Source organism: Mya arenaria, chromosome 17 (assembly GCF_026914265.1).
Source record: "Mya arenaria isolate MELC-2E11 chromosome 17, ASM2691426v1".
In the NCBI taxonomy this organism is placed as follows: domain Eukaryota; kingdom Metazoa; phylum Mollusca; class Bivalvia; order Myida; family Myidae; genus Mya; species Mya arenaria.
In genome coordinates, this window is record NC_069138.1 from 32,199,790 (window position 1) to 32,215,593 (window position 15,804).

General features: G+C 34.1%; 1 protein-coding gene across 6 annotated transcripts in view; it reads right to left on the reverse strand.

The window, feature by feature from the left end:
* Window positions 1-13,154, reverse strand: part of LOC128222974 (uncharacterized) — a 37,401-nt gene extending 24,247 nt beyond the window's left edge. For 4 of the 6 annotated variants that reach the window (XM_052932177.1, XM_052932176.1, XM_052932174.1 and 1 more), the window contains exons 1-15: window positions 13,033-13,154; window positions 10,384-10,478; window positions 7,879-7,987; window positions 6,793-6,990; window positions 6,354-6,436; window positions 5,519-5,834; window positions 5,236-5,318; window positions 4,049-4,223; window positions 3,619-3,822; window positions 3,178-3,435; window positions 2,261-2,350; window positions 1,759-1,854; window positions 1,174-1,269; window positions 877-972; window positions 580-675 (exon numbers count right to left, since the gene is read on the reverse strand). In XM_052932177.1, coding sequence (XP_052788137.1) covers window positions 580-675; window positions 877-972; window positions 1,174-1,269; window positions 1,759-1,854; window positions 2,261-2,350; window positions 3,178-3,435; window positions 3,619-3,822; window positions 4,049-4,223; window positions 5,236-5,318; window positions 5,519-5,834; window positions 6,354-6,436; window positions 6,793-6,990; window positions 7,879-7,987; window positions 10,384-10,478; window positions 13,033-13,096 — 2,059 coding nt within the window. In that variant the 5' untranslated portion in view covers window positions 13,097-13,154. The remainder of the gene's footprint in view (window positions 1-579; window positions 676-876; window positions 973-1,173; window positions 1,270-1,758; window positions 1,855-2,260; window positions 2,351-3,177; window positions 3,436-3,618; window positions 3,823-4,048; window positions 4,224-5,235; window positions 5,319-5,518; window positions 5,835-6,353; window positions 6,437-6,792; window positions 6,991-7,878; window positions 7,988-10,383; window positions 10,479-13,032) is intronic. The other 2 variants (XM_052932175.1, XM_052932178.1) reach the window with 2 other exon arrangements.
* Between the last annotated feature and the right edge of the window lie 2,650 nt (window positions 13,155-15,804).

Below are 15,804 nucleotides of genomic sequence, written 5' to 3' on the forward strand. Positions count from 1 at the left end.
TCACAACAACTATCAACTAATTGATTGAGGTCAATTGTATACACAGCGGAGATTAGAGGGACCGTAAATTGTCCTATTGGCAAATAACCAGATCTGATATTTTGTCTGTAAATCGTGTATTTGGTGATATTTATAGATTTTTTCCGAGTACTCGAGTAGTGAATTGGTATTCGAGTACTCGGACGTTCGATCGAGTACTCGAGTACTCGGGTACTCGTTGCCATCCCTAATATATAGGCATCAGCAGCGTATTTTCCGTTGATCATAAAGAGAGATAGCAATTCATTTTGGTGTTCTAAACAATTAGCCAGCACATGGCGGCGCCAGGCATGTCGTCTGAAATGCCTTGAAAACCAAAACAAACCACCAAGTATTACGTACTGCTACATTTTATATACTTTAGCTGCTATGAAAAGGGTTAATTTAGTCTTTCTCCATGTGCTCCGTTAATCCTATGCTTGCTTAAACAATTATTTCTAAAACTGAGTTATCATGAACATCAAAATGTGATACATGAACTCAACGATTTAACATTAGGCTGTTAACTGTATTTATTTGAACAATTGCATGAGGACTTGCCTGTTTCGCAATGACTACCAGAGAATCCGTTCGGACAGGTGCACCTGTTTGGGGAGGTACATGTCCCACCGTTTCGACATCCACCGTCACAAAGAGCTGGAACATATACTTAACGTCATCAACGATACTATATTTCTTGAGGGTAAACGTTAAGTTGTCTTAACAGGAGACAACCAACGTCACCATATTACACAGACAGATCAGATATACATCAAAAGATAATCCTCTTTAACTTGTTAAACAACGATAAAAATAAAATATAAAATCAATAAGGCCCATAATCGAATAAGGACTTGCCTGTTTCGCAACGACTACCAGAGAATCCTTTAGGACAACTGCACCTGTTTCGGGAGATACATGTCCCACCGTTTTGACATCCACCGTCACACAGAGCTGAAAAATATACCTCGTGTCATCAACGATGCTATATGTTTAGAAACAAAACGTTCATTGCACTTGTTCAAAGACGAACAACATCACAATATTACACAGACAAATCAGATATACATCAAAAGATAATTAAGCCACTTAAATTTGTTAAAATATGATAAAAAGATAAAAAACAATGAGGCCTTCTGACGCATGAGGACTTGCCAGATTCGCAACGGCTGCCAGAGAATCCATCCGGACAGCTACACTTGTTTGGGGAGATACATGTCCCACCGTTTTGACATCCACCGTCACACAGAGCTGAAAAAAATATGTGACGTCATCATCGAAATTGACCTTGAGGAGAAAAAGTGACGTTTACATTTAACTAGACCTCGTGCATCTTAAGCAAGGAAATATAGTTTTTTTTTGCATAATTAAAAAAAATATTTAAATTAAATTTTAAATATTGTTATAAGTTTGTTTTGTAATCCAATCACTTGTTGAATATAACGAAATTATAATTTATTTAATTGTCTCGAAAAACGGCAATTTGAATAAAATGAAATTACTTATAACCAAAACCAATTCATATCAACATTGAAGATATCTTGAATAAGCAACAAAATTAATATGAAAGCTTATACAAGGTACACTTTAACAGTGATATTAACTGTTTTGAAGTTCCTTTCAACAAAATTAAGCAACGAAGAGAAAATAAATTGTGAAGGTTTACTTACTGAATTGCGATATACATCAATAGGTGATTAAAAAGAATAAAACTATGCATATTAATGCATGAGAGCTTGCCTGTTTCGCAACGACTGCCAAAGAATCCATACGGACAGCTGCACCTGTTTGGAGAGATACATGATCCACCGTTTTGACATTGCCCGGGACAAAGAGCTGAAAAATAAATTTGATGCAGAAATTGAACATGATAAGGAAAAGTATGGTTAACATTTAATGAGGTTTTCGTACCTCATAAGCAGGCAATGAAAGCTATTTTGTTTACATATTTTTAAAAATATTATATTGAAATGTTAACATTGTTATAGGTTTGTTTTGTAATCCTATATCTCGGTAAATATTTGTTTCTGTTGAAAACGTGGATATTTCAACATGACACCGTCACATAACACTCATACACATTACTCACTAAAAATAATAATTATGAATTGAAAACGTTGGGAAACATACAATGTCGATTGAAAATCTTAAGAAAGTCATTGATTATGCTGAAAATGTTTTCATATCCGAATACTTGCATCCGTGCATAACTCTGATAATAGAAGTGTTTCCATTCACTTACGTGTTTCGCATTGCAGCCCCTTCGTGAACCGTGAACATTTACACGTCTCATCTCGAATACATGTACCTCCGTTCTGACACTCACACTTCGCTTGAATTAGAGAGGTGCACATTTCAAAGAGCCACTTTGTTAGACTCGGATTGTTTATGTTCACGATATCGTGCATTGCTTAAATACTCTCAAAAACGTTTTATTTCTTATTATATATCATGGATTGGCTTCTTTGACCAGGAAATATATGATTAATTCCAAATACGTTATTTCACCTAGATGTTTTCTAGTAAAACATGTATTTAAAAAACAGATAAGTGCATATGATATTTTCTTAGATACACGAAAACCCCATAACATATTGCAAATCGACAGTAGCCATGTAATGACCATGACCAATGAGTACCGAGTTACTAACAAGGTATTCAAAAGTTCATCGATCTTAGTCGAAAATGCAACGACGAAAAAAAGGACGCGGACGCCTTAACTTTACAAAGTAATGCCTATGTGTCTGACATGCTTCACAAGCGAATTAAAGTTCGAGGGACGCTGGCATCATTCATCCTTGGATACCGGACAAGTGTCACCGGTCATATGACCAGTGCTGGAAATATATCTCATACTCTATATAAGATGAATCAAGCTTAAAACGAGTCATTTAAAGGCATTAGTCCTTAGTTTGCAATTTATGAAATGGCATTTCAAATTGACAATTAACGGAGCAAGGAAATGCATTACAGAAGTATTTCAACTCTGTAAAAAGACGAGATTGAAAAGTTCATAACTTTGATTTCCATTATTCACGTTATTGCACGTCACATATTACTTCTAACGTTAACTCATTTGAATTGAGGTAGATTATGATGTCGGCATATGTTACTTAGAAACTTACTTATGTTTACATGGAATCATTATTAAGTTTATACCTGGTCGACATTTGGGAAACGTTCCATTGTTACCTAACGACCATACACTACCCCTTCTGTTATCTTCAAACCACTTTCCCCGGTCACATTTAAACATCCGCCTTTTTGGTTCGTATGTTACACCGTTTGCTCCAATTTCACAGTTAAACATGACTAATTCTCCGTGATCGATCGCATCTATGGTCGAAGCAGTGATGAACTTCGATCTGTACTTAAGAGTCATCCCTTGTTCAATAAAACTGTTTAATTTACAGTTAACTGAAAAATAAGTATATATTTTACTTAACAATTTATGCAAGCCTTTCGTTCTATTAATTTTATTTGAAACACTTATTATGATGATGAAATTCTTGTTCCTCATCTTTTTCGCAAAATTCACAACTTAAGTTTTTGTATTTACACGTTAAAGAGTTGACTTGAACAAATAAATATATGTCATACTTGGTTTGCACTTAGCCTGCCTTCCATTGCACACCAAGGCAGGGATGGTTCTGTCACATGAACAACTGTATCTCTCGTATAATAGGCTGTCAGCGTGAACGTAATCCTCATTGCACTGAAATGATTTGCCGTTATCTGTGACCTCGCCATTTGGTACAGTCTTGCACTCCTCCGGAATTGTAACGGGGGTATCGGAAGTTTCTACTGTTGAAAGAATTAATCAACTTTCGCTTGTATATATTTAAATAAATTTCACTTATTATATATTGAACTATATTGTAAGCGGTATTTGTGCCTGTTATATACAACAGCCGTCGGTTTTAAAACATTAGTTTGATATAATGATTCTTAATTATTGAAATGTTTAAGTGTGTTTAATGTATTTCCTAAACGTTATAACCTCCTTACAGCCAATAACGTTTTCACTTACCGTCGTCACAATCAAGTGTATAATCCGAGATCACACCCTCTGTACAAATAACTATCGTACTAAGAAGTCTTGTTGGCGGACTTATTTCTTCTCCATAATAATCGTAATCGAGGTGGTAACCCTCGAAGTAATCTTTACATTCCTTCTCAGCTAAAATTTGTCTACCATGATGAATCTACAATAAAAATAAAAACTATTCCACAAACGCTATAACCGACCAACTATTTCATCATACTGACTGAGTTTGGGCCTTTTGGCAGTTTGGCTCGGTATTCAATCGGCCGTCTACACATCTTATGTTGCTAGCACCCCCCCCCCCCCCGCCTCGCAGCCCCCCCCCCCTCAAAGCATTTCCTTTACCAAAAGTTCAAAGGCGGCAATCCATACAGTTAATTAAAATCACGAAATCTGTGCCTGTTGTTGTTGAGTGTTTTTTGGACTTTGCTTACTTTCCCCTTTTAAAAAGCTGCCTGCAAGTGTTTGAATGCCTGGCCCTTATATAACAAACATACGTCAAATCTCAGTTTCAATCTCAACTAATTTTTATGACGCAGGGTCATGGAATGTATTGATGAATACTTTTGTAAATTTTTGAAAAAACAAACTAGCTCTAAAGCAAAACAATATTTTTATAAGTTTTACAAAACTGCACTCATTTACACATTCTGCTGTAGAATATATTTTCTTTGAAATCTCCATTTTTAATCAATTTAATTAGAGAATGCACATACGATTTTTATAACTTTTGATGCGAGGGTAAATGAGTCGAGATTGAGATTTCACTAATTTTTGTTATATTGGGGGCCAGGCATTCAAACAATTACAGTGAACTTGTTATAAATACAGAAGTGTTTTCGTGATATTGGAACCTGAGCCTTCTTTGAAGTATACATTGTACTATTGCTATAACGTGGCATTTTGTCATTACCGTTCCAATCATAACAAAAACATATCACGAAACTGTGAATACGAAATGATATTTCATAAGTTTATTGCTGTTTATTCTGGTGATGGACCTTTATTTAGATCGTATATGTATTCTTCTTAATTATGATTAAAGTCTTTATATTTCAGAACAAATCCTGTCTTAAGACGAGGAAGAGTAACCGATTTGAAAATGACAGGACGAAACTAACTAAATACTTACATTGCAGACATGTTTTTAGAATTAAAAAACATCCTCTAACCTGCGCTCCCTCTTTCAATTCCTCGCCGGAAAGTGTCACAAATTTTACATCGGTGGACTCAGGTATGGTACAGTTAAGTTCGCCTATATATAACACGTTTTGTTTATAGCCAAAATTGTAGTATACTTAATTTAATAAATATCAGATAAACTTATTATACCTTGTGTATGATCTTAGTGATATGTGAGACTTACAATTGTTATTATTAAATAAAGAGCTAGAGTGCGTTAATGAATACACTTGGATATTTTGCATTCCGAGTTATTGAATCATTTCAGCTTACCATGATCAATATCAATAGGTGATGTGGTCGGTTCACCTGGAACAGTCACTCTTTCATTAACAGGTGACCGCGATTGAGTTTTGTTGGTGTCTGTTTGTCTTCCTATCGCTGATGTTGTATCAGCTGCTGCGGCTGCTGCTGATGATAAACTTGATTTCGCTGTAGGTATAACGTTCTCTTGTTGATCCCTTCTGTATTGTGATAGTTCACATGTTCTGTTACCTATCGTACCGTTTTTGCATGTCAAAGTGAAACTTGCGTCATTGCCTTCCACACTGCTTTGGGAACTGTATCCTTTATGGCAAGTAACTGTAATCTGTTAAGATAACCTGTCATTTGTAGGTATGCGACCCACAATTATGCTAATTTTGGATACCTGGTGACCACATATTAGTTTGGTATATTTAAATGGATTTTGTGTGTTTATAACAAGAACATGTAATACATTTACCGAAAAATATGTACCAAATACCTCAGTTGAAATAAAGAGAAAAATTATGCAAACTGTTATAACTTTATGAATGATGTACTTTCAGTCATTTATTTTACATCCTAGTAAAGAATGCAAACAAATACATTTTTAAAATGATACTAAAATTTTATGAGGTCACCAGACACCCACATCTAGAAATATGTCTAATGGAGCTATCAAAGAAAAGTATGTGTCGACCGGATACCTCAATCAATAATTGCAGTCATAATTGAAACTTATGATAAATGCAACAAGTTTTGATACGGTCAATGTTACGCCTTTGTGTCAATTATAATAACTTATCGTGTGACACACAACGTACTAAACAGTAGAAAATCATTCATGATCATTTTGTTAATTTACGTTTTCTCCGTGCTTCAACTTATCCGTATTCGCGCCATTTGAGCGTGTGATGTTCGCATTTGAAATATCTGGGATAGCACATCCTGAAAGGTGTTACACAACGCAAATAGTAAATAAAAATATGAATGGAATTATAATAATACCACTTAATTCAGGTAGGAGAAATGTTGAAAATAAAAGAATATTATTTTAATCCTTATTATTTTCAGGTGGAAAACAACCCTTTTAACAAAAAAGTACTTGCACCAGAACTGCATTAAGAACATATGAAAAATATATTTACTTTTACAGAATAACAAAAATGTTAGATGTGACTCTGCAAATCGCTCCTTTAGCTTTATGAGTAACAACTAAAAACAATTGTCAATTTTTGAATGATCAACTGGCTGACAAAATGCAGAGAAAAAGACACGGAAACAGAACATTTCTAGAAACTTACTCTCAACGCATTGGTACATTTTGTCGAACTGCCCTTTTAGGCAATGTATTTCTGAATTAGAATCCTCATCGTTTCCCATTTGATCAAAGTTTCTATCGCAAACGACATTGACTTTCTCTTCATGCCCGACCTCGCCATCTAACTCCTTTTCTAATAGGAAAAACCGACGACCCTTTTCCTTATTTAAACGACATGGCTCTAAACATTAATAAAACATGATAAAACATATTGGCGACCATCACAAGTCTAATTTTTAGCTTTTACATTACGCATTGTAGGCAAAGCATTTAAATATAGGAAAAAGAGCAATGATTTAAAACGGTATCATTCCAATGCGTGCACCCAAATGATACCATTTTGGCATATAAGATATTCGCATGGTTCGACATGCATTTAACAATTTATTAAGTCATTATGATTCAATTGAAGAAAACTATTGTGCAGTCGAGATAAAGATAAAGATTTCAAGTATGAAGCAATATGATATTTTAACATTAAAAAATCCAAACCAATTCGGTAATTAAGGAGGCTTAGAGATGACATACCTGGTAAGTGTTCTTATTTTTCTCGTTAAAACAACTTACGTATATGTTTTGAACAATTTAGTTAAAACGTCTTTTTAACTCAATATAACTGCATACGGTCGTTTTATAATAATTGTTTATGTTTGTTACTTTGGAAACGATTATAGTAATTGGAGTTAACTGATTCAGAAATCATTAGAACCAACGGATCCCATGTGAACTTTGATGCTCATCTTTTTGAAGAAAATTGCCATACATCTTCTTTCGCATCAATGTAAAGAGAGAAGAATAGGTGTCTCCTTCTATAGTAAATATGTGAACAATACAGTTATAACGGGACCATTTTAAAGCTTTCTCATGATTTTAAACGCCATCTTTCAGTAAAAAGTTTTTATCAGCGAAAAGTTACATGTTGATAGTCACTCATCAAACTTTATTTCTGATTTCGAGCTGAAAGCAAATGCCATTTCGGTGAAACCAAAATTAGCATGTACGCTCGAGCGTATTGGAGAATGCCCATGTACGCATCTGAATGTCTAGATATCAAGTGCATGTACAGTACCTGGTTCACAAATCGGGAATGATTTTCTTGGTTTCCACACACCATTCCGACATGTTCTGACATCGGAGCGCACTGTTAAACTAGTACCGTTTTCACACTCGACACGGACCTGTTTTATACCACAAAAACAAACAAACATTTGTTACAGTAAGAAGGGCGTTAACAATAAAAAACGTTTTTTATTACATCAGTTTTCGGGTCCCAGGAGTGTACATTCTTATTGTCATTTGTAAGTAAGAATATTTCACGAACTATTAGGAACACGAGTCACAAACTTGTGAATTGTTAGTGTCTGATGACCCCGATACCAATTTGGTATCATTTGAAAGAGTTTTGTGTGAAGAAAAAGAACAGTTAACATTTTGTGACAAAATATTACAAATAAGATTCATTGACCTTTAGAGATTATAATATATTTTCTTTGTTTCAGATTCCGGTAGAAATAAATGAAATATATACAAACTGAATTGTATAACGTATTGGTGTTTTCTTACACTTTAGTTATCAGCAAGCAAGTACCTTCCATATGGTACAAAACATGTATGGAGTTACCTGGTTTTACAATTAACGTTAACGTTAATGGGGCTATCAAAAAGAAACTAGCTTATTTGTGGGTCGGATTCCTATAGAACCGTCAACACTCTTGGCAATTCTCTATACTCGTTTCATACAAACATTCACGGATACATCCCACAAACATTGTGGTCATGAACTGTTTCAGTCGATTATGAATATGACTTGTCCAGACCAATGTGCAATTTTTCTCTCAGAACAGAAAAGTTTTGCTGTTGATTTGACAATATGATCTTCATTATAGAGGAATAGTTGTGTTTTACATTTGTCATGATATTTAAATGAAGTAATACAATGTGCTTGTTGTATGTGTTTCATATATGTATGATTTTGTGTTACAGTGTGGGCCGGAGGAGGCCTTTTGTACAATAAACTGTATGTGTATTACTAGAAACAATGCGTTATATACTAGTTATAATGTTCTTCATATCTTGTATTATTGGATTGTAATATTCACATTTAGTAATATTTTAAACACCATGCTTATAATAAATACATATTTAACATTTGGGATACATGTTTAAATGAGTTTGTATAAATATTTCTATATAAAGTAATAGGTTTGTGCATACTTTAAAATCCATTATGGATGAATAAAACGTATTTATAGGTCCGTATGTATGTCTTTCAACATGTGTATCTGATGTATTACAGCATTGTTTGGAATTCTAGTAACAGTATATCTTTTAATTAAAGTTTTTATCACCTTATATTTACATAAACATTTCATTCCTTAACGATGGTTTGTTGTCTATATATTTCAAATTATTTCTATATAAAGTGCAATGACATTTCCCATCGAAATGGCGTGCGTTTATTCGATACTTCTGTCCTGTCAGTGGGCGCAATAATACAAATGAGCGGGGCATATTTACTACGGAACTATTTTTTCCAATGAAATCGTAGTTAACTTATTGGCAACATGCAAAACTGTAATCCGCAGTAAAGCAGTAAAAACAAAATAAGCAACCATAATTTAATTGATTTTAATTTAGATGATATCATGATGGAAGGAACAGTTGAAGAAATATTACATTCAATGATGACGACTTATTTTGGTATTTGGAATTGGTAAAAATAAAGCATCTGACAAAACATGAAATCGAGGAAATGAAACAATTACATATTGTAGTGCACCCAGCAACGTCAAGAAGAAAGAGCTCAGTTCAACACTAAGTCTTTTCGCGTCCTCTGGCTTTCCTTCCGCGAAAGTCCACGTTACCCCACCCAACGCCACTGTCGTTTCATCAGAGACGTTTCATCCTAATTGAATGTTTACTTCTAAAGAAATGACAATCAACTTGCTGGTTTGTCCAACACCGTATTCCAACATGATTTATACACCAACTGATTCTTTAAAAAAACGCTTAACAAGTAAATTGACTGGAATTTCTCTCCAATTTGAAACCTCTATCGTGACTTAACAAACGCTAGTATCGAGTATCACGCTAGATATAATGAGAATTTGTAGGTGGCAATATTTTTGTTGTTTTCTTGTAACTGTTATTTGTTCATAACTCAAGTGGTATATTTCTAGTTGTAATACAGTAATAGTACATATTTATAATATAATTGACCTTGAAAAAATAGAAAATAAACATATAAATAAGGAACTATTTTATCTGCGCATTCATTGTCGTATAAAGTTAGGTTACCGAAGCTGTTCTAATTTTCCCACCATTGAGAACAACGAGAGAAAAATATAGAGAAAATGCTCTTGCATAATCTATTTATTTCAGCGGAAATGTAGATTTAAATAAATGTTAATATAAGTGGTGCTGTTCAAAATGACTCAACCAGCATTTTGAACTGCGCCATTGCATACCATACCCCCCAAAAATGCAACATGTCGACTTTTAATCCTAATATAAAAAAATGAACGAATATTAATTCACTGTTCTGTATAATCGCTGGTGTTTTTCTACAACATACCTTGTTTTTATGTAAGACTGTACCGTTTCCGGTAAATGCTTCACCGTTTACATAATATGAGGCGTATGGATCGTCTGGAATCGAACAATTCAACGCTGAAAAGAAAATTGTATAGAAAATAAAGAAAATTCAATTGATTTTGATTTAATGAATATCGGTGAATTTATTTTAATTTTTGTCTGCTTTTTAAACATGTTGGTTAAAAATGTAAAATTATGCGCTCACGTTGTTTTAATGAAAATCATAAAATCCAATATAATGGAGTTGAGTGCGGTTACTTTTAAATAAATGATTTTTAAAAAGTCCAGACACATATTCAATCCTCCATTAACCATTGCTACCGATTGCGATTTCTTTTATTAACTTGTTATTTATGTCAAACCCGTTTTCACCAACCAATGTTAGTTCAAATGCCACAACGTCGCGAGGAGCTGTGCAATCTATCTGGTAATTAAACTTGGTCCTCATATAATGTCCTTGGATATTGATACATAGTTAATATGGTTAACCTGGTTAAATTTTTATAACACATATGCCCTAGTTTGTTATCAAACGAGTTCGCATGTTTACTACTAAATATAAGCCATGTTATCAAGATTTCATCAAGAAAAATATGATTAAATTTCATGAATATTAGACCGAATATAATGTCAGTAGTGTGTTCTAAAGATCTTCTGAAAATTTGCCCCAGTCACCTATTTTTTGACCCCACGTGACCTACTTTCACAAACGGTGGATATTTCATCATTGGGAACAACAGCTGCACAAACGTTGTGAAGTATATGTGATGCAATAAATAATGTTTAAGTACAATAACTTAATAACTAATATAAGGGCTGCTTGAAGGCGGTCGTTTAAGTGGAATACTTGGGAACCAGGACACGCATTACAATAACAAGAATGCGTTCTGAGTTGAAACATTTTTACAAAATGGACATATTGACACACGAGGGCCATCATGGCCCTAGATCGCTCACCTGTAAAACGGTCTAAACTGTTGGGCAGGGATAAATTTGACACAAGGGTCAGGATTTGAAGAAAACTTAATAGATGTTTAAGCAGACCTGTAAACCCCTTCCAAGACTTGTCAGTAGCCTGGCAGTGAATTATTATTAGTTTTTTGTAATCAGTCACTGTCTGATAAAATCACTTTATTATAAATCAAGTAATTAAAACAACATTTCCGACAAATTTCTAGGATGTCTGAGGTGAAAATGTAGAATCTAGAGTGAACACAAGGTTTGTCCATATTTGGGCTCTATGACCAAAGTTATTGACCCAAGATGACCCATAATCGATATTGACCTAAAAATTATCAACCCAACCTTACTGACAAATTTCCAGGATATGTGGACTGAAAATGAAGTCCTCAATAGTTTACAAGGGTTTTCAATACGAAAGCCCTGTGACCTAGTTGTTGATGCCAAATGACTCATATTCGAACTTAAGCTAGAAATCATCAAAATAACCTAACTGATTAATTTCCAGGATATTTGGGCTGAAAATGTTACCTCTAGAGTGTTAACAAAGTTTGTCTATATTTGGGCTCTGTGACTTAGTTTTTGATCCGAGATGACCCATACTTGTACTTTTCCTAGAAATTATCAAAACAACCTTTTTGACAGTTGGGCTGAAAATGTTACCTCTAGAGTGTTAACAAGGTTTTTCCATATTTAGGCTCTGTGACCTAGTTTTTGACCCCAGATTATCCATGTTCGAATTTCAGCTAGAACTCATCAAAACAACCTCTCTGACAAATTTCCAGGATATTTGGGCTGAAAAAGTAGCATCTAGAGTGTTAACAAGATTTTTCTATTTTGGGCCATGTGATCTAGTGTTTCAACCCATATTCGAAATCTTCCGAGTAATTACTGGGAAAAACATCCTTACCAATTTTCCTGACAATTGAGGTAAAAATGTGATCACTAGGGTGTCAACAAACTAAGTGTGGATGGACGACGGACGACGGGCGACAGACGACGGGCGACGGACGACGAACATTCATCGATCCTAATAGCTCACACTCAGCCTACGGCTAAGGTGAGCTATGAAAAGCAATGACGCAGAGACAAATGACTAAAACAAAGTTATACGGAGAGCTTTCCTAAAAGTATTTTCCATCTAGAAATATTTTTAATAATGCTATAAAATAACACAGAGATAAGCCATGTTTTTTTATCATCATATGCCATTGAATAAGGTTGATGTACTTGTATTCAATATTTTAAACTAACAAAATCCAATTGCAAACCAGATTTAAGGAGAAGAGTTCCTTATATGAACGATACTATGGTTGTTTAAACTACATTTCAGTTTTATTCAAAAATCTCAGTAAATGCTGTTAATTAAAACCACCAATATTCATAAGATGCACTGCTAAAGCAAACGTCAAACTTTTAAAGAAAGGTGCCTCGCCTGGTGGTACCATTCTCGTACACAAGAGCAGAGCGGTGATGATTTTAGTACAATAATATTTAACATTGCCAAACCCTTGAAGACGTTCTACCTGCTAAGGTTATTTGCAGGAATTACAATAGATTGAACTAAAATTTCACCTCGTATATTTATAAAAATAAACACTAGGTTTTCTTTGTCCATTTGTCCAACAAAAATAAAAAATAATAAATAAATAATAAATAATTCCCTTACCTTGTTCAGTTTTGGTTATCAAAGCACTGAAGACAAATAGGCTTAAAACGCGCACAAATAACATTTCCACCAGTTACAAGTTCACCAAAAGTATTCGGCTAATTAAGGATTAACTGTGCCTTTATAGATACATCTACTGTGTAGGCCGACCAAGAAAATAATTTGGTGCAGACGTTCGTTAACATAGATCTTAAATGACAAAAACATAACATGTGGTCGGCAAGGGCATAGTTTGTTAAGATAAAGTTCTGGCTAGATAATGTTGACACTGTATAAACCTTTAACGTCTGGGTTAATAATCGTGATGCGTGTTTGATCGTAATTATTTAATGATGAGGTACTGTGGTTTGCAATTTGACAAACAGCTGATAAATTGTTGGCACACCTAGCTAATACTATAGCAAGCCCCGCCCGCTTAGTTACAAGTATTTTCTTACATAGACGCTCCGGGTTGTCTTTTTATGCGCTGTTTGAAGAATTACCACACTAAATTTGGAAACTATACTTTAAGTCATTGCTTTTTCGAAATTATATCAAAGATAATGAAACTACAACTAAAGTACAAAACATATCTTCAAACACATCACATTTTTGTAAGTAGTTGATGCTTATTAGTATATTTCAGTTTGTTTTGTGCATCTAATCATGCAAGGAAGACAAGTCGGTTCTGCACAATTTAGTTTATATACATCCTGTGGGCTAAACGGATATCCAGTTCCTCAATCTTTCTGGTTATCACTCCAAAACACGAAACTCATTACCAGCTTAATTTCTGACCAGCGCATGATTAGGGCTAAAGCGATAATCGATAAATGTCGAAAGCCGACCGTTTACGATTTAAGTCGGCGAAAACCGATCGCTTATCACAATCAGATGCAGCTTGTAATATTTTATACCACTTAAATTTGAACATTTTTACGAAATCTTTACTTTTACTGTAAAATGATCGAATGGCTCGACAGAATATTTCAGATGATCGATTATGGTTAAAAGACTGATTTTTCAAACCCGATGAAATAATTAATTTTGGAATGAAAAATGTTACTTTGCACTACAGTTTATACTTACGGTGGTAATTAAAATTTAAGCCATTGATTTTAAGTGATTGGTCACTTAGATAAAAACATCTCCATTTTCTCACAAATGAGTCAAATGCATCCAACGCTTGCAACAACGCCCGTTTCCTACGTTACAAATATTTATGTGGCAAGCAGTTAAGTCTTGGAAAAATACCAAAACTCAAACTCGTAATTTCTCATCAATAATAACAACAAACACAACAATAAGAACAACAATTAATGAGAGTAAAGCATGTAGAATGGTCAGTACATATCTGTTTGTTTAGCTTGTTGAATGATCAATGTATAACCGGAAGTTAAGCTTAGAAAGGTCAGTGATTATCAAGAAGTTAGGCTTCTGGAAAGGTCAATGTTTAGTTGAAATTTGACGCTGTAAATGGTCAGATTTGAATAGAATCCATAAGTTAGATAATAAGTTTAAAGAGGCCTTAGTGTATCGAATTTTTTTACATTAAGACGCTGTTTCCGGTTTTGGCGTTTTGAATATTCAAAATGTTCATGAAACCCAATGAAAGAAAAACAACTTATGTAAAATTGCTTTTGCCTATCGAATTGTTTACACGAAGAGTCGGTTTCCGATACTAGTATTTCGAAGTGGTTTTATGACATGATAAGTGCGTTACTTCAATTTGTGTCTAAAATGGCCCGGCTATGTGCCGTTACAAACAGATGTATAACTAAAATGTTTTCAATATCGTCTAGAAGCAAAGTTTGATTTTAAACGGTTTCCATTCCATTCGTATACATATGTATACGTCATTGCAGAAGTAAGAGGAACAAAAATGAAACAGATTGGCTTCAATTTTTCGTTCATGTAACGATTTACTGTTAACCCTGCAAACAAAGGAACAAACGACATGTAAACTAGCCTTCACTTGAGATTCAGGTTGCTGGTGATTCATTTCGAGTGTGTACTTGACCCTCGTTGACATATTTTATGTCGGCGACCAAGATGCACTCTTACCACCAAATAATACATGAACCTCAATTGATAAAAATGTTTAAATTTACCAAAAAGATAATTATCGAAATAATTGTTTCTCATGAAGGATACCGTGTTTAATTTTAAAGAAAGGTGCAGAAAACACGGTATTTCTACCACATGATACGATAGTTGATCACTGTTACAAAGTAAATACTTTAGGATCCACCAGTCATCGTGTAATTTGTGCCTTTACAGCCACTAAAATATTCTTATCAGTAATTTATATTTCCATACATGCATTATTCAGTAAGTAGTTAAAGATTTATCACTCTTACAAAATCTAATTTAGGTCTTAGGCTTTGAATACGACTGTCGCTTTAAACATTGTTGAAATTGAGTTATCGTTCTCTCTGTATGCAAAATAATTCAAATTTCAGTAACGTTTCAAACGACGTTCGAAAAGCATAGCACTTTCTTTCATATTTTTAAATAAGTATTAAAAGGCGAGCTCTTATGTGAAATAATGAAGATAATTTATCATTAAAACAACCCAACCATTTCGTTTTCATTTCACACGAATTCCACGAAATCATGTGTTGTTTTTATGTCAGACCGTTTAAAACGGATACAGAGATAATTTAGTTAACTCAGTACTTCTTTCTTATCTATAGTAACTTCCCGACACATCTGTTGTAAAACAAGAGTTTTCTAAATATGGAGCTGTAGTAATTTAAAGTGTTGTCGTTAAGTGGTTGATCTTATGGAAGG